Genomic DNA, 19,895 nt, shown 5'->3' with positions numbered 1-19,895 from the left:
ACTTAACGCGAAGGAACTCCACACACAGGACGTTTCCAGGTTACAACGGGATTCCATTCCTGAAAACTGTTCCTAATGAACAAACGCTGCGTGGGAGAGGGTCACAGAAACATCTGTAATGGGAGAGGAGCAGATGTAGGAGTGGCCGCCATCCGTCCTCACTGACTGAGTGAATGAGCCAGCGAGTCTGCTCAGAGCAGCTCCCAGCTCTGCCGGCTCCACCCAGCCCCTGATTGCTGCAGTTTGGGGAAGTGGGAAGAGAAGGCATGTAGAAATGCCTCTTTCCTACCCAACTGAAGATGTCTGCAACCCTGCAGCAGTCACCAAATTCATCATCATCCATTCCACCGGTCTCCTAAACACTTAATAGAACAGTACAGCACAGAAACAGGCCCTTCAGCCGACAATGTTTGTGCCAAACATGATGCCAAGTTAAACTAATCACTGCCTCCTCCATCCCTTTCCATTCATAATTATGTGCCTATCCTAAAGATAGCTCATATGTATGGGGTGTCCATGCCTGATGTTCATACCCAGGGAAAAGCTAGAGCATTGCACTATTTGAAGATCACTCCAGCCTAACCGACCAGAAACAGTCAAAAATAAATTAATGGTTGGCAATGTTGTTGACAGCGAGAAAGGACGTTAGGATTACAGGAAACCACCAATAGACTGGTGAGGTTTTATACTTAAAGAAAGAACAAAAGGTTAACTAAAGACTTCATAAAAGAGAGAGATGATGCTGATGTCACAGGGAGGGCAACATGTGAAATGATAGATGGGATAAAAAAGAGAGTATTAAGGGGTTTATCATCTTCGAAAATGCAGATATTGCCTGGCCTAAATTAAGTATATCCCAGATTGTTGAAATTGTGGTAGGCTGTTCTTATAATTTTTCAATCTACTCTGATTACAGGAATGGTACCAAACCTATGGAGGCCATTAATGTTTTATTCTTTAAACAGTGAGGATGTAATAAACCAAGTATTTACAGAGCAGTTAGTTTATGGTTATTCATAAGGAATTCAGTCTAAGGAAGTAACAAACTTAAATTGGAAAGGCAGAGATTAATCAGGGAGTCTCAGCATAGATTTATTAAAGGTCCTATCAGATTTTTTTTGAGCATGTAATAAAAATGGTTGTGGAGGGCAGGCTATTTGTTCTGTACCGTATCCGTATTTCTACATGGATTTTAACAAGGCTATTGATATGGTAGTGAAAGGCAACGCGGTCAAAAAATGTAAAAGCCCATGGCAGGAAATAAAATGGGGTCATTGTTAATGGGCGCTTTTATGACTGTAAGGGTGTTACCATGAGAACTTAGTTTACAGTCCTCTCTTCATAATACAAATGAACGAGTTAATCCAAACACAAGTGGGACAATGAAGAAGTTTGGAAATGATAAATTAGAATGACTGAGGCTTCAAGGAAATGATACAAAAATCAGCTAAAAATGATGAGGGAATGATGGTGGTAGGATTCTGAATTCATTCCCTGAGCATGAGGAGAACAACAGTGCCAAGCAATGAGCTGGTCAACACGCAGAGCTAAATCGCACATAATGGAAGGGAGGTTGGTCACCTTTTGAACAGAAAGGTTTTAATATTTTGAGATTTCCCCTTCACAGCCTCCCGTGCTATCTTCCGTCGTTGCTCAATGGAATTCTGTTCCTAAATAACGAAGAGAATCAATTTGAAGACAGTGTTGAGTATGCTTCTTAAATAAAATAAAATAAAGCTCATAAATAAATGTTGGACAAAAATGTTAACACCCAATGGAAATTTTGAAACTATTGAACTCCAGCAATCCTCCATAAAGTGGAAATTTTATCATGCTTATTAATACCATGACTAAAATAGACTTGTGATTATATATTTATCATAATTAAGGATTTTTAAATGATCATATGATATATATGTATTCAGAAAATTAAATGTAACTTCATGTTTATATCTTCTTTATTTAACATGTAAATCTTAAAGGATAGAACACCGAGCTAAAATAGTTTAAAACAACCCAAGAAGTCAGACAGAGCACCAGTATTCACAATAAAACCGAACTATTGATACATTTTGTTCTTATTCTGCTGTGATAATTCTTTGATACTGATCTTTCCACCAATGCCAGCCAATAATATCATGGTTTATACACTGCCCACGACATGATGAATATTCCATGGTGCAGGGATAAGAACAATTTGCTGGGCTTGAGTTGTGGATGCACTTGAATGAATGGGTTGGAAAGTATTTGGAGATGGGAATGAGATAGAATGACGGAAGCTTCAAGGAAAAGTTTTGAGAGCTAAGATGCCAAGGTTAATTGTGAAAAGACGTAAAAGAAGATACAGGCTAGCACTGGGGTTGAAGAAGAATGAAGAAATGAGGAGAAAAGGAGCTGGAGTAACTCAGCAGGTCAGGCTGCATCTCTGGAGAACATGGATTGGTGACGTTTTGGGTCTGGGGCCTTCTTCAGATTGATTGTGGTGAGCAGGAAGAAAATTAGAAGATAGGGGAAAAACAAAGACTAGCAATTGATAGGTTGTTAGTTGAGGCGGGGTGGTTAGATGGGCAGATACTAGGGCAAAGGCCAGAGAAGAAAAGACTGAAAGAGTAAAGGTGTGAGATAAGGATAGAAGATCTGAAAATTGTGAAGCCAAAGGAAGGAATGTAGGTGGAAAGGGAGGGGGAGGGGAGAAATGGGTGAAAGACAAGGTGGATCCCAGAGGGTGTGGGGGGGGAGGGGGGGGGGGTTGGTGGAAGAGAGAAAGAAGGGGAGGAAGAGGGGGGAGATTGGTTGTTTTGTAAGTTACTCAAAATTGGATAATTGAAGAATAAGGGGTAGGCCATTTAGAACGGAGATGAGGAAGAACTTTTTCAGTCAGAGAGTGGTGAAGGTGTGGAATTCTCTGCCTCAGAGGGCATTGGAGACCAGTTCGTTGGATGCTTTCAAGAGAGAGCTAGATAGAGCTCTTAAGGATAGCGGAGTGAGGGGGTATGGGGAGAAGGCATGAACGGGGTACTGATTGAGAGTGATCAGCCATGATCGCATTGAATGGCGGTGCTGGCTCGAAGGGCTGAATGGCCTACTCCTGCACCTATTGTCTATTGTCTATTGAAAGTAAGCTACCCAAGTGAAATACAAGCTGCTGTTCCTCCAGTTTGCATGTGGCCTCAGTCTGGCAATGGAGAAGGCCCAGGGGTAAAAGGTCAGTATGGAAATGGGAAGAGGAGTTAAAATAGCAGCGTGGAGATCCAGAGACAGAGAGGGGGATAGACGTTATGAAAGAAGGATGGAGAATTAGGATGAGAGACGCACCAGGGATTTGCCCTGCACAAAGCCTTGGTAACTATCCATGATCAGCCCTGATCTTTCCAAATGCACACAAGTCCCTTCTCTTGGGGTTTCCTGCAATAATTTCCCTACCACTGATACAAGGCTCACTGGCCTGTAGTTAACTAGTTTGTGATTTAACATAGTTTCCATATGGAAGGCTTTTGCCAATGTGGCACCAGCTTGAAAAATAGGAAAGAGACCAGTGTAAAGAATCAAAGTAAATAAATGTACATTTCTATGTTTCCTTATGACCCAGGGGATTATTTGACCCATTACTCTAGGTCAGGACTCAGAACAATTGCATCAATCCTATTCCCTTACTTAAATCAGTTCACAGTTTAGCTACTAAATTAGGTTAGCTCGACAGGTGCAAAAACAATAATAACTATGGATTACTTTTGTAAAATAATCTTAGTGATTCTTACCAAGGTTGATTTTTCTGCTGAAAGTCTAGCCTGTACTCTGGAAGAATAATTTCTGATGGAGGAGTCCACAAATTCAGAAGGCAAGCCATTGTTCCATGAAATTGAACTCCAGTTTAGTTGAGTTTCACTAGATGGTATCGTGGTCATCAAATCTGTGCAACAATAAATAATGTCTTTTGTAGTTCAAGAATATGGCACTAAATGTTGTTCCAATAGAAAATTGGAGGAGAAAGGAGTGTGATTGCTATGTTATTAATGGTAATAATTCAAAAGACCGGACTACTAACTAGGGACATGAGTTAAAATTAAAGGAAGTTCCCATCCACTCTTCCAGCTTTCTTCCCCCTCCCCCATCCACAATCAGTCTGAAGAAGGGTCCCTACCCAAAACATCACCTCCCCGTATTCTCCAGAGATCCACCTGGCCCACTGAGTTACTCCTGCACTTTCTGTACTTTTATACTCTAAGGAGCATGATGGTCACCAGGAGAATTGAATGGAGGAGGTCTGGGAAAGAACGAGATTTATTTATCTGCCTTTGATGATTCCTTTTCTTGTGATAGAATAATTATATAGGAAAGCAACATACCCTTTGTGACAGGAGGTACCTGTGTAGATCGCATGACAAAAGAGACTTCGCTACAAAGATAGCTTGCAGCTTACATTGTCGTATATAATAGCATTCAGAGCTACACAATGATTGATAGTACCATTTAAGCGATACAAGAATAATCTTCAAACTAAACATTACATAACTGAACTGCTCTGCCGGGATTCAAAGCCGTCATTGCAGAAATATGAGGTCAGTAATTCATCACTAGAAACTCTGCTATTAATCCACACTTTGATATTATGACTCAAACTCACTGGACATCTGCCATCTTTCATCATCCAGGCTTTTGCTACTTTCATCGCCTTTTGGCTCATTGAGGCTCAGATATTCTTTTATCAGCTTGCTTAGCTCCGTGTACGCATCCGTAAGTTCATCTGCATACAAAAACGGCGCACGATAAGAGTTGATGCCATTACTTAACTTCTTCATAATCTAAGCACCATAAAATTAAATGTTTGGTAATATTTGCATGTTTGACAAGCCACTTTCCTCACTTTTCAGAACAACTTTTTCATCTTTGATAATAAACATGTATCATATGAAAAGAAAAATTTGCATATTCTATTACTACATATCTCTTTAGATATTCATAACTGAGAGCGAGGGTAAAGAAGGAAAAAAGTAATGAACAGCCATTGTGTTGGAGGTGAAGATGCACATATGCAAATGTAACTTAGGGGATGTCATCAATAGATGAAGAACTCAAATCAGAACATAAAATAGTATAGTACAGGAACCAGATCTTTGGCCCATGATGTCTGTGCTGAATATGATGCTGCATTAAACTAATTCCTTCTGCCTGCACCTGATATGGCATAGAATCCTGCCATTTGGCCTAACTTGTCCACGTCAACCAAGATTTCCATCTTTGCAGGTCCTATTTCCTCATGTTTCTCTAAGCCTTTCCTGTAGATATACCTGTCCAATGTCCCTTAAATGTACTTGCCTCCACCACTTCACCTGGCAACTCATTTCATGTACGAACCATCCTCTGTGTGAAAATGTTGCCCATCAGGCAATTAAATAATTCTCCTCTCACATGAAACCTATGTCCTTTAGTTATTAATGTTATTGATAATCCAACCTGGGAAAAGGACTGTGCACTTACCCTATCCGTGCCTCTTACAGTTTTATACACCTCTATGACTTATTGTATTTATGAATAGCCCTGCAAGCTTCTCAGCAACACTGGAACCCTATAGTTTTCATCAACTAAATCTGAATCCCATGAAGGGTGATACACTAGTGCAAAACTGATAGAGCTGCTGCCTCAGAGTGCTAGAGACCCAGTTTCAATTTTTACCTAGGGTGCTTTGGTTTTCTCTGAATGCTCAGGTTCCCTCCCACATCCCAAATATGTGTGGGTTTGCTGATTAATTGGCAACTGTAAATTGTTCCTGGTGTGTTGGAAGGGGATGCGAAAATGGGAGAAGAAAATACTAGTGTGAACGGGTGATCGATGGTCAGAGTGGACTTGGTGGGCCGAAGGGCCTGTTTCTATGCTGTAACTTTCAATCAATCAATATCCTTCAATGTCTTCCAGGTGCGATATTGGGCAATTATCAGGAGTTAGTAGACTTCATTTAATAACCTTATTTTTAATAGCGTCTGTAAGATTAAGGGAGCAAAAACAAATCTAAACTTTGGTCTTATTGACGTTTGCCAAGTTTTGTACATATTTTCTCCAGACATAATTTTGAGGGAAAGGTAACTATATTTCTTTACTATTTATGGAAGGAGCTGATCATCCCAAGCATCATTAATTGGAGGGAACAAATAAAACTGATTTTATTCATGCTCTCAGTGGACAAATACGGTTAAATATATGAGGAAAAAATATAAACGGATTTTTAAAAAAAGTATAACTAATCCATTGACACCTGCATAATGCTAAATTCTTGATTTTGAAGACATTCATGGAATTTAGCATCTTGGTGATCCAGCCGAGGCTAGTTCTCTTTGCTGTAAAATGACTACAAAAGAAGGCAAAACAACCAAATGAGGGGATTTCCACTGTAATACAACTGAACTCTGAACTGGCTGATAAGTGGTGAAGCAATGGCAACCAGGTAGCCCAACCAATAAAGAGGAAAGCGGGGATAAGTTGGGCTTTATTCTTTGGTAATGTTTCTCTCAAATAATAAGGTAACAAGGAGATGGGTTCCTTACCAAAGTTAATCACAGCATCAAAATATCCTGGAAAATCTTGGTTTGCGCTGATATAATTATCAACTCTGGATATAGCATGATTGATTTGTGATTCATTAAACACGCCTCTAATCCTCAATCTTTTCTTGTGTTCTTCCTTATTGTTTGGGATCAGGAGAATGTACCGAGGCTCTAAGTATGTCCTCTTCAAACTTTGGACTCCCTGTTCAAAGAAGGAATACAAAACAATTTAAATTTGTCCACTGTTCCTATTAAAAACAACATTCAGTTTCTTTAGTGGATTAAATCATTTTATATTAAAAAAAACTATTGAGTGAAGAGTCGGTCTTTTTACAATAGCACATAAAGATACTGTGAAACATGCACGTGATCTATATTCCTCCAATCCCTGCGTATTCCTGTGTCTATTTATAAGGCTCTTAAATGCCACTTTCAATATCCATCCCCACCCCTGGCTGCACTTTCCAGGCACCAACCAATCTCTGTCAAAAAAAAAATGGGCTCACATCTCCTTTAAACTTTGCCCCCCCCCCCCTCACCTCAAAGCTGTGCCCTCTTGTCTTCAATATTTCCATTCTGGAAAAAAAGATTTACTAGGTGGAAAGTTTAATGTTCCTTTAAGAATATTTCAAAACAATTGTGTAAAAAGTGAAATCATTGTTGCAATGTAAAATAAACTGTGGACTTTAGTTGAGAAACAAGAACTGCTATTCCTGTGACACATCTTCACATTTTTATAACATCCCATTAGATTTTACAAAATATCAATTACTCTTTAAGTCAATTCAAGTTATATTGGTAAACAGGTTGTACTAGATTGTGCTGGATCCCTGTTGCTGTTTAGAGACATCTTGCCCACCCAACCAAGTTTAGTTGGTTTTGTTATTATTTATGATATTTTGCAAAACAGATGGAAGTTGATTGGCAATCAAGTCTTTACCAGCTCTTAGAACATTCCCATCAATCCCACCCCCCTCCTATTTTCCCTGTTATCCATTCTCTCTCAAAATCTGATGAATTTCCCTCATTGATTCTCCACACCAGGCAGGGCAAACATAATCCCTGGGTCCACTCTATTAAGCCCATAAGAACTTTAGCTAGATCACTATCATAAATGTGAGAAAACGCTGACTTGATCCGCTTAATCTCCCGTGACATTCTAACCTCTCCATTACAAGAATTAACCTGGTGTTCCTACATCACTGTCTGAATCGTACATATGTCTTACCTAAGGTAGAGAGACCAGACCAACAGACATCTTCTAGATACTGCACTAGGACTCTATATAATGGCAGTAAGATGTTTTATACAGCTTTGAAGCACTTGCAATATTGTACAATATAACAATCTAAAGACAGATGAATTGTTCATTTATCAGTGATGGTACCTAATTATGCAGCACAGTGGTTACCACTTCAAAGGTGTCTAAAGTTCACTGGAATATCTTGAGAAGCTGAAGATATGATAGAGGGTGATGAAAATGAAGATCTTTCATTTTCTCTACTAAGATCTCAACATTGTGGAATACCTTTAATTTCCTGACAATTGTAGACTTTTAAAAACAAACATGTGATACTTAATGCTGGGACATTTAATAATGGGTTGCTAAAAAGGCACAATTAGAAGAACAGAAAATGGTATATTGAGGCGATGGATAAATTTGAGAATGAGAATAAGAATTTTATAATCAAAGCACTGCTGAAGCAGAAGCCAAAATGCAGACTACATTGTTTCTCATTTAGCTGTAATACACCAAGGAGGTCCTATTTTATTAAAATGGTAAATATTTCCAATGATAAACCATTCTTCACATGTAATAACATTGCATTCCTTCACAAATTATTACCAGCAGAACTATATCTGTCATTCCCAAATCACGCTCACATGGCAGCCTTCATACCTACTTCTAGTTCCATGTGAGTGCAGCAGGCCAGACCCTTACTGGCTACTGTTTCCAATGCATCTCTGCTGAGGCCAAAGTAACATCCATCCAGCTTTATTGTCTCGATAAATTTCCCCTGCACAAAAACATTCAAATAGAAAGAGCAGTCAGCATCTCACTGTTTTCATGTGATGAAAAAATAATAGCTAATAGCAAGTGTTTCACGTTTTGGTTAAAAAACAAGTTTGAAGCAGAAAGGGGCAATGTTATCTTAATCCATCTATGATATTTTCTTGCTTCAAAAATCATGTGAAAATCTTTTAAAATAACTTTTTCCTGGCTCTCACCATCTGTTTTTGAATTTAGAACACCTTTGAAAACCTGAGTAAATCTTTGCTGGAAGAGAAATAAAATGAAGGCCCGGTTATGGGATTTGGAAACGCCATACAGCAGCATCACAGATAAAAAGTAAGAACGTATTTGTTATTCTTTAAACGAAGAGCTACCCGTTCATTAACATAGTGCTGCAATTTTAACTTTGTACAAGATGGAAGAAATCTTCCTTCATATAACAGCTAACTTGTTTTATTTAGCTGCAGGCAACGATGAATATTCTATTTAATGGCAAATTATATATTTCTAATTGCATCAAGAAACCATAACTCATTTAACATAATGGTCCGAGCAGTATTAAACAGGATTGTAGAGAACATATATCCAATGCAATCACCTGAGTTTAAAAATGAACCGACAACCTAGCATTGAGCCTATCAAAACGCATCATTCTATTTTTAAGTGTTATGTGCCTCGAAATCAGTCTTACCCAATGTAGATCACTTTTGTATAAAATTGGACAAGGCACTTCATGCTAATTTCCACTTTAACAAGGTTGACCTTTCCCTGGCATCAAACATGCACCTAATTATATTGCTGGCTACACAACACATACATCTACCCCAGCTGACATAAATTGGAGCTCAAAGATGCATACAGCAAAAGTCTCAGTAAAACTAGGAACACATTGTGCTACATTTTTGCTTTTGTTATTATATAAAGTGACATTTTACTGCTTTTGGGAGACTTGATTTGGCAACCTCACAGCTGACACTAGACTGGTCAAGCGCCTTCTAAAATCCAGAGTATTCTGCAAATGATATGGATGTCTTTCACAGTGTTTTGCTGCAATGCTATTCATTCAATAAGTGTTTAACTGGTGAGGTTACGGGCAAGGATAGAAGGGGTCTTTGCAGCAGGAAATTAAGATATACCCACCTACACTGTCTTTTCCAGAGAGTCTTCACAGATGCCACATCCTGGAGCTGTCTGATTACCAACCCATTTACAAGGTTTGGTTTCCAAACAGCCATCTTTTAGGAGATGTGACATCTTGCAGGATGACCACCGCCCACACTCCACCAGCCCTCTCCATGGAGGTCAAGGCCAGTTAACCATGCAATAGCAAATGGAGTATTGTGAGCAATTTTGGGCACCATTTCTGAGGAAGGATGTGCTGGCTTTGGAGAAGGTCCAGAGGAAGTTTACAAGAATGATCCTAGGAATGAGTGGGTTAACATATGATGAGCGTTTGACGGCACTGGGCCTGTACTCGCTGGGGTTTAGAAGGATGAGGGGAAACCTCATTGAAACTTATCGAGTAGTGAAAGGGTTGGATAGAATGGATGTGGAGAGGATTTTTCCAATAGTGGGAGAGTTTAGGATTCAAGGTCATAGCCTCAGAATTAAAGCACATTCCTTTAGGAAGGAGATGTGGAGGAATTTCTTTAGTCAGTGGGTGGTGAATCCGTGGAATGCTTTGCCACAGAAGGCTGTGGAGGCCAAGTCAATGGATATTTTTAAGGCAGAGATTGATAGATTCTTGATTAGTACGGGTGACAAGGCTTATGGGGAGACGGCAGGAGAATGGGGTTAGGAGGGAGAGACAGATCAGCCATGATAGCATGGCAGAGTAGACAATGGGCCGAATGGCCTAATTCTGCTCCTATCACATGACCTCATGACCAAATCTCTGCCACTTCTCTCAAAATACTGCTAATTTCAGCTTCTGGGAGACTCCTGACGAATAAAGAAGTGATTTCAGAACGGAAGGTATAAGAAAATAACTGCAGATACTGGTACAAATCAAAGGTATTTATTCACAAAATGCTGGAGTAACTCAGCAGGTCAGGCAGCATCTCAGGAGAGAAGGAATGGGTGACGTTTCGGGTCGAGACCCTTCTTCAGACTGAACAGAAGGCGTCACCTTGGGCATTAGTAAAAGGCCAGCATTGCTGACAGACGCTGACTGCACTCTTGTGCCCAAGAGGGCTCTGATGACTAACCTAGATCTTTTCATCAACAAACAGGATTTTCACTCCTTAAATGTACTCCTTAAATTTTCATTCCTTAAATTTCTCACTGACCACGAGAAAGAATTATTTGATGATCAATGCCAAGTTGCCAGCTATAATCCTTCATTCTGTGGGAATTCACACCATTGGATATTTTCAGCAGACAATACTGCCCTGAGAGTGGAACAAGAAGGATACGAACTAATATATACTTCCATGGCTACCTAGTAGGAACTCCATCCACAGAAGAAAATAGCAATACAAGCAGCTATCAAAGCAACAGACTATACAGAAAAATGCCCTTGGCTTCTTAAAGTGCAGATTCCATTAACATCATCATTCTGGGACAACCTGTTGTAAATAAAACCCAGGTGAAGAGACTTCTGTATGTTGCCAAGTGCAGACAACAGCTGGTGATGAGGAGAGAGCAGCATAGAGACCTGGAGTCTGATGGCATTAGGCAGGACCTAATGACCTGCACAAACAGACAGAGCAAGAGGACAAAGGGGCTACCTAGGGGATGTCCCTGCTGAGCATCAGTGGTCTCATTTCACAGCTGAGCAAAGGGAGGCGTTTACTTCATGGGCCATAAAGGACTGTTTAATAGATGCTTTTTAGTTTTCCGCCACAGGAAGCCTAATAAACCACGACCCCCAGGAGAAGACCCGATAATTATATCTTGCGGCTGGGATGTTTGACTTCCAATACCCACAATCATCTTCCTTTGCGCACAAGGTATCACTCCAGCCACTACCTTCATTTTTAAAAGGACACCTTAATGCCACACTGGCCAAGTAGCCTAAGTCATCATGATCAACACCCATCTCCCCTCCACCTTCACACCTCCATCTCCTCTCCTTCCACTCATCCATCTTCTCTTTCCACCTGTCAGTCATCCTGACATTTTTATTAAGGAGAAACAGTGGGCTTCTCCACTCAACCTGCAAGGGTGAAATTAAAGACAGCCGCCTTTAAAAGCTGCATCCAAAACTCCTTCATAGTTATGCAGCATCACAAATTGGACCAGGCACTTCAGGACTGTTTGCAGCATTACAAATGGTAGAGCACATTTGTCTTGTAATGGAAAGGGATGTAGGAATCACAATGAAACGTTGATAATGAACAAACCTGGAAGATTTTGCATTATCTCTGCTTGGGGCATATCTCTGTCGCCTTTATGCTTATGAGGAGAAATATTATCTCCTCCATGTGCCACCTTGTATGCAGATGACTACCTTGCTGTTTAAGCCTAAGTGGAGGAAATGAAGTACATTGAATGGTTTTTCAATACCATACATCATAAGATGAACCTTTCAATGCTGGGGTAAGAAATGGGGTGTTGTGGTTTGTGTGTTTGAGCATGTGTGCAGCATTGAAAGCATTTACATGAGACACTGCCTCACGAATCTGGCACCTATCATCAAGGATGCTCACCATCCGAGCCATGCCCTCTTCTCACTGCTATTGTCCGCAGAGGAACAGAAGCCTGAAGTCCCACACAGCCAGGTTTTGGATCAGCTACTTTCCTGCAACTATCAGGTTCTTGAACCAACCCGGACAATCCTAATCCTACCTCAACACCGAAACACTGTGCATTACTTGCACTACCATTTGTTTTCTAATTGTATACTTTTGAACTAGCGCCTTGTCTTTTCCTCTTCACTGTCTTGTAGAATTTAATGTATGTATAATGTATAAATTAAGTTGTTGTATGTTTATCTGAGTCTATGTACATATGATGTTGCTGCAAGCATAATTTTCATTGTACCTGTACCTTACTTGTGCACATGAAAAATAACTTAACTTAACTTGACTGCGTGCTGTGTGGCTGACCTCCATAAATCTTGGCCGTGTATTTTTTTTAACATACCTCCATTGTCTAAGCATTTTCATTTTTGGAGGAGACCATTTGAGCCATCTTTTGCCAGGACCAAATTAGACTTTTGCCCCCGAACCACTCCCTCTGCATTCCCATCACAATAGACTCACTTCTTGGCACCTGTTATTTAACAATACTTCAATTGCCCTTGTAGGATATCTGGGAATTCTACCCCTGTCCCCTATAACTAGTCACATTTGCACGACAGTTAGGTATTGTATGGGTGTGCACATACAGTTTAGGAGCAGCACGAGGGCACTTGCACCTCCATAATTGCCAAGGGGAAGTAGTCTTTAAGGACTGTGTCCTCCTCTAGTCCCATCAAGAGTCACACCTATCTCCAGGCTTAACACACCCAAATGCTGTTTCAAACTTGGTTTTGACTAATTTCACAATTGCCTGAGGAGGGGGGGGGGGGGGGGGGGGGCTAATTTAGCACACTGCCAAAAATAAATCCAATCTAATCTCTATTTGTAATTTTGCATCCCATGAAGATGTGGAAACTCAGTTGAGCACATTCACGATTGAGACTGGTAGATTTTTGCAAACGAATGGAATCAAGAGATCGATGGATCAGGTGAGATTGATGAGATAGTGAAATAGCCACTAACCTACTGAACAGTGTCCAAAGGATGGTATTGCCGACGTTGATTTCCATTTCATTTATCCTTAACAGCCTTTGCAATGTTGTCCTAAAAGCACTGTTCTGATTAACATTTGATTTTAGACAACTAGGTTTCCAGTCTTATTACTGCTCTACATAACCAAACTCTGAACCTTTTTTTCTGGAAAGCATATGTAACCAGACACAGGGGAATGATAGGTTTGTACTCTGCAGCAATACTTCCCAAGGTCATTAAACAGCTGGCAGTCACTGTGTAGAATCAGCAGGAGCGCTGGCCATGCTAAAGAACTTCTGAAAGGCTATGAGTGCCTTGAGTACACTCCTGTGCACCCAGCGGTAAACTAATGAGTCATCTTCTCTAGGAGAAGAGAAATTTGGCAAATACTGGTGATTAAAACGAACTAATGGAATAATAAAAGGAATCACACAGCATGACAGATGGAATGCAGTGTACAGAACTCTTGGGGCTCATCAGTAACTGTTCCTTCACTGGAGTAAAATAAATGTTTTATTCCAGTTGTCATAGTAGTTTACCCTCTATTTAACTGGTTTGTCCTTCACCACATTTTGAAATTCAAACTTTGGGTTTGGATCAGAATTTTGCTCAGAAGTGAATCCTAATCAAGAAATTCAAGTCACACATCATCATACAGCTCATCTAGCCTACTCTTCTGTAATATCAAGCTGTTTCGGACCAGAAAGTCGCAAGGAGGTGACTCCAGGATGAGAAATACCAAGTCAGCCAAGATTCTTCTTTAGTTTAGAACTGCCCATGTCACAAATAGATAGAGTGGTAAAGGAGGCGTATGGTATGCTTACCTTCATCGATCGGAGCATTGAGTATAAGAGTCAAAATGTCATGTTACAGCTTTATAGGACTTTGGTTAGACCGCATTTGGAGTACTGTGTGTTGTTCTGGTTGCCATATTACAGAAAGGATGTGGAGGCTTTGGAGAGTGTGCAATAGAGGTTCACCAGAATGCTACCTGGGTTAGAAGGTATTAACTATATGGAGAGTTGAACACACTTTGATTGTTTTCTCTGAAACGTTGGAAGTTGAGGGGAAACCTGATAGAAGTACATAAAATTAAGAGAGACATAAATAGGGTAGACAGTCAAAATCTTTTTCCCAGGGTGAAAATGTCAAAGACTAAAGGGCAAAGCTTTAAGGTGACAGGGCCAAAGTTTAAAGGAGATGTGTGGGCAAAATCATTTTTTAACCACAGAGAGTGGTGAGCCTGCAATGTGCTGCCAGGCATGGTGGTGGAGGCAGATATGAGAGTGAGATTTAGGAGGCTTTTGGATAGGTACATGAATATGCAGGGAATGGAGGGATATGGATCACGTGCAGGCAAAAGACATTGTGGGCCAAAGGGCCTGTTCCTGTGCTGTACAATTCTATGTCAACTGCACATCCTCTCAAACATAGTGGGTACATAATCAATTAAACATGGCAGGCAGAGAAAATAATCTTGAAAGGGGTTATAAAGTAGATGTGGAAGTAAGTAGATGTCACAGTAAGATATAGGAATACAGCACAGAATTATGAAGCACAGTTTAACCAAGCTCTCAATAATGAATTATGTAATACTTATCTCATTTAAATTGCAGATTTAAAACATGAAAATAGAAATGAGTCACAGAAAAACTGTCACACCAGTGCACTGAATTCTAGATTGCTGGGATAGGAAATCTGAGTACATGATTTCCAGCAAAATCAGTGCCGTGATTTTGGCTATTTCATGAAAAGTTGCAACACAGATGGTAGACAGAGTGGAAGCAAAAACTGATGGCAGGAGTAATTTCTAGTCAATCTCAATTTGTTTTCATGCTTCTCAGAATCCTCTCTCTATGATGATCAATGGCACAACACACACACACAAAAGAACAAAGGAAAAACTATATATCTTTTAAGCAGGTTTGAGGATCTCGGGAAAGTGAAGAGAACCAAGATATAAGATAGGATCTTTTTTTTAAAACAAATATTTGCAATCTCTCACGGATGTGAGATTGATTATTGAACTCACTGAACTTTAACTTCAATGGTAGAAGTTACATAGTGATTTAAATTATGCACATATAAACACATTTTAATGTGCTTAATGATTATTGTGTGATCTTGTACATCTACTTGGTCTGCCCTGCATTGTTAGAGCTCTGTGTAAATGTCATAGCCCAGTTAACACACAGGCACCAAATATATGGGATCTGCAATATCTGTGATATAAAATTTTACAATCATATATGTGTCCTTTAACATGGTTAAACATCACAAGTTGCTACCGGAAGGGATATGTAAAACTAGTAAGTGATAAATGAGTGAAGGGAAGGAGAAAGGTACTGGCCTAAAATTTGAGGAAATATCAGGATTTGTTTTACATAAGAACTGTTAACATTTCCTTGCAATTGCTCAAGTCTTAAAGTTGCAGTTGGTGATTCATGATACTACTTTAACAAACTTCAAACAGAATTCCTCACTGAGTCAGATGAAGGGGGAATTCAACTAAACATACTGTGCAGGGGGAGCGTGGTGGCTCTTGATGGCTGCAAGACACTAGAGTAATTATGAATTACTGAGTCAGAGTCATAATGTCTTATATCGTGCAAACAGGTCCTTCGGCCCAACATGTCTACACCGACCAAGAAGCCCCATGTACATTAGTCCCACCTGCCTGTGTTTGGCCCATTGCCCTCTAAATCTGTCCTATTCATGTACCAGTCTAAATGTTTCTTATATTTTCTCCCATATTTTAGTATATTTTAGTATTTTATAAAGTTTATACTATTAACCATGATAAATGTTTTACAATTTAAATTTATTTTGCAAATACTTATCAATTTAAAAACTTTTAAAATATTTTTGAACATTAGGAACATTTATATTTGACAGTTTTGATAGCTGTGGGTTGTAGTTTAGATTGCTTTTGAAGCTTTTGGAGTGTTTTTGTAGAAAGATTTGTTTAAGTTTTCCTACAATCTTCATGTCATGGGAGACCCTGTGAATGCAAAGGGCATTGCTACAGGTTTCTGATTGGGCAAATTGTTAGGTATGTTTATATTTAGGGCTAAGGGAATCAAGGGATATGGGGAAAAAGCCGGAATGGGGTACTGATTTTGGATGATCAGCCATGATCATATTGAATGGCGGTGCTGGATCGAAGGGCCGAATGGCCCACTCCTGCACCTATCTTCTAAGTTTATATTTGTTTCTATTTGGTTAAATGGGTGAGTTCAGGCAGCTCCCCACTATCCTTAGTTTTTGGGACATTGGATCATTAATAGAAATTAGGAGAAGGATTAATGAAGTTGAGCAACAGCATTTTTAAAGAGGACACACAAGGGACTGCAGATGCTCCAGTCTGGAACAAAAAAAAACCACTGGAAGAATTCAGCAGGTCAGGCAGCATCTGTAAAGGGAAATGGACAGTTGATGTTTTGTCCCTTTATCTGGACTGAAAGAGTAGAGGGGAGTTAACTCGTATAAACTGGGGGAAGTGGAAGGGGGGCAGGACAAGAACAGGCAAGCAGTAAGTGAATCCAGGTGAATTAGTGGATGGAGTCAGGTGGGGAAGAGGGTGGTGGAGATGGCAACAGAGTGTGTGCAGATAGGAACATTGGGGAGAGGGGACACAATGGGAGGAATATGTGGGTGATGCTGATAAGGCTGGCTGAGAGGGGGCAGCGTGTTAGTGGGAAAGAAGGGTATGAATAGAAGGTTCTGGATAAAAAGCAGGAAGAGAGGAAGCGAGGGACGAAAGTGGGGGTGGGCGGTAAACCTGAAGTGAGAGAATTCAATGTTCAATTGGGTCGTAGAATACTGATGTAGAATATGAAGTGCTGTTCCTCTAATTTGTGTTTGGCCTCACCCTAGTAGTGGAGGAGGCGGAGATGGACAGATTCGTATGAAAACTTGGAGATTTGAAATGGCTATCAGCAGGGGGCCACAGTGGATAGAGGGCAGGTGCCAGGCACTGCGGTCATCTAGACTGAGTTTGGACTCACCAATGCAGAGGAGGCCACGTCAAGAGCACCAAATGCAGTAGGTAGGTTAGGACAGATGCATGTGAATCTCTGGTCACCTGGAAGGGTTGGTTGGGTCCCTGGATGGTAGTGAGAGGTGTTGGACAGGTATTGCATCTCCTATTGGTGAATATGGTGAAATCCTATCTTGGTTAGATGGAAAATTGACCTGGGGAGGAGGAGCAATGAGTGGGAAAGGATGACCAAGAACTAGGGAGTCATGGAATGAGTGGTCCCTGCAGAAAGCAGAGAGGGATGGGGAGGGAAGTTGTGACTGGTGATGAGATCACGTTGCAGCGAGTGGACATGTTGAAGACTGAAGTGTGTGAAGCCTGGTGGGGTGAAAAGCAAGAACCAAGGAAAAATCTACCTCTAGTCAATCTGGGGGAGGCAAGGTAACAGCAGATGTGCAGGAAATGCAGGAGAGGACTTCATCAGTCACAATGGTCAAGACCCTTCATCAAGATTGAAAGAGAGGAAGGGAGATAGCCAGTATAAAGAGGCAGTGTTTCCTGAAGGAAATGTCTCCCTTTCCTGATGGAAGGAAAGGAAAGGAAAGAAGCAAAGTCACCTCTCCACAGCCTCTGTCGCTGTCTCCATTCCCCCCCCACCACATGGTCCCATCCACCAATCCATCTCTCCTCATCTGGATCCATCTATCACTTGCCAGTTCTTGCCCCCTTGCCCCATTGCCTCACCTCTTTATATTAGCTATCTTCTCTTCACTCTTTTAGTCTTGAGGAAGGGTTTCATCCTGAAATTTCAACCGTCCATTTCCCTCCACAGATGCTGTCTGACCTGCCAAGTTCATCCTGAAGTTTGTCTTTTTGTCAGAACTTTTAAAGAAATAGGTTTCAATTACCTTGTACAATGAGGAGCAACACCTTAAATACGATGAAATTGGGAAACAACTTCTTAAGTGAAAGACAGTCACATCTTATGAGTCTACAACTACGTTGGGGGAAAAAGGGTATCATGGGGTCAAATAAATAGGGTCGTATGATTAAATGAGATAAGATGAACTGATGACTTTAAAGATGCTGGAAAAAAAATTGAAATCTACATATTGTGGGGGAGTAAGCTGGAGTAGGATGGTTTGGGCAAGAGTCAATAGAAGTTGATATTCAGTGAAAGCAACAAGATTTAGGTTAGGTTGGAATTTGCTGCATAGAAGAATTTGAGACTCAGGTGAAGATAACATAGTAGTACTCCTTTGAAGGCAACAGAGACTCATATTATGGTTTTCAAAGGCAATGACGTTAAGGAGATTGCCATAGAAAATATTTCAAAAATGAAAACAGGCTAACTTATTATTGAATTTGTATATAATTTTATTGTCACCCACATTCAGCATGGAAGCTCTGTAACATTTCGAGTCAAGAGTTGTAATTTAGCCAAATATGCACAGAATCTGACAAAAGGCAAGCATGATAGCCAGTGTTTAAATGGAAGAAGTTCTGGTTCACTCACAATGTGAGACACCACACAATCATTGCCATGTGAAAAATAAATTCAGAATGGGAAAGATAATTACTGTTAACATTAAATATTGTAGTATTGTTGCATTGGTTGGCCCCACACGTCTGCCCTACATTCACCATAACCAAATAATGATGACCAGTCCAGAGACAACATTAGGTTGGTTCACTGAGGCATATTGCCAGCAATTTTATAGGCTTTGAAGAAGGATCTACTGCAGATGTACCTGGTAGGTTATAAGGTTATAAGGAATGGGAGTAGAATTAGGCCATTCAGCCCATCGTCTACTCCGCCATTCAATCATGACTGATCTATCTCTCCCTCCTATACCTCTGATACCTGCACTAATCAAGACTCTATCTCTGTCTTAAAAATATCCACTGACTTGGCCTCCACAGCCTACTGTGGCAAAGAATGTCACAGATTCACCACCCTCTGACTAAATAAATTTCTCCTCATCTCCTTCCTAAAAGAATGTCTTTTAATTCTGAGGCTATGACCTCTAGTTCTAGACTCTCCCAGTAGTGGAAACATCCTCTCCACATCCACTCTCTCCAAGCCTTTCACTATTCTATATGTTTCAATGAGATTCCCCCTATTCTTCTTAACTCCAGCGAGTACAGGCCCAGTGCCGACAAATGCTCAGCATAGGTTAACCTACTTATTTCTGGGATCAGTCTTGTAAACCTCCTCTGGACCCTCTTCAGAGCCAGCACATCCTTCCTCAGACATGGTGCCCAATATTGCTCACAATATTCCAAATACAGCCTTGCCAGCGCCTTACTGTGCCTCCCTGTTACATCCCTGTTTTTGTATACAAGCCCTCTTGAAATAAATGCTAGCATTGAGTTTGCTTTCTTTACTACCGATTCGACTTACAGATTAACATTTTGGGAATCCCGCACCAGCACTCCCAAGTCCCTTTGCACCTCCGATTTCTGGATTCTCACCCCATTTAGAAAATAGTCTTTGCCTTTACTCCTACTACTAAAATGCATGACTCCACACTTTGCTCTGCCACTTCTCTGCCCACTCTCCAAACCTGCCCACGTCCTTCTGCAGTGTCCCTGCTTTCTCTACACTACCTGCTCCTCCATCTATTTTCGTATCATCCGCAAACTTT

The 19,895-nt window shown here is 40.5% G+C and overlaps 1 protein-coding gene across 1 annotated transcript in view; it reads right to left on the bottom strand.

The window, feature by feature from the left end:
- Positions 1-19,895, bottom strand: part of lrguk (leucine-rich repeats and guanylate kinase domain containing) — a gene marked incomplete at its 5' end in the record, with an annotated part of 76,874 nt that overhangs the window by 6,968 nt on the left and 50,011 nt on the right. The window contains 5 exon segments of the mRNA XM_078419533.1: positions 1,582-1,670; positions 3,759-3,910; positions 4,625-4,744; positions 6,540-6,741; positions 8,444-8,557. Of these exon segments, the coding sequence (XP_078275659.1) occupies positions 1,582-1,670; positions 3,759-3,910; positions 4,625-4,744; positions 6,540-6,741; positions 8,444-8,557 (677 nt within the window).

The sequence above is a fragment of the Rhinoraja longicauda genome, chromosome 23, assembly GCF_053455715.1.
Source record: "Rhinoraja longicauda isolate Sanriku21f chromosome 23, sRhiLon1.1, whole genome shotgun sequence".
NCBI classification, from domain to species: domain Eukaryota; kingdom Metazoa; phylum Chordata; class Chondrichthyes; order Rajiformes; family Arhynchobatidae; genus Rhinoraja; species Rhinoraja longicauda.
Note: the sequence above shows the minus strand (reverse complement) of the source record. Positions and strands in the feature narration are given on the sequence as shown.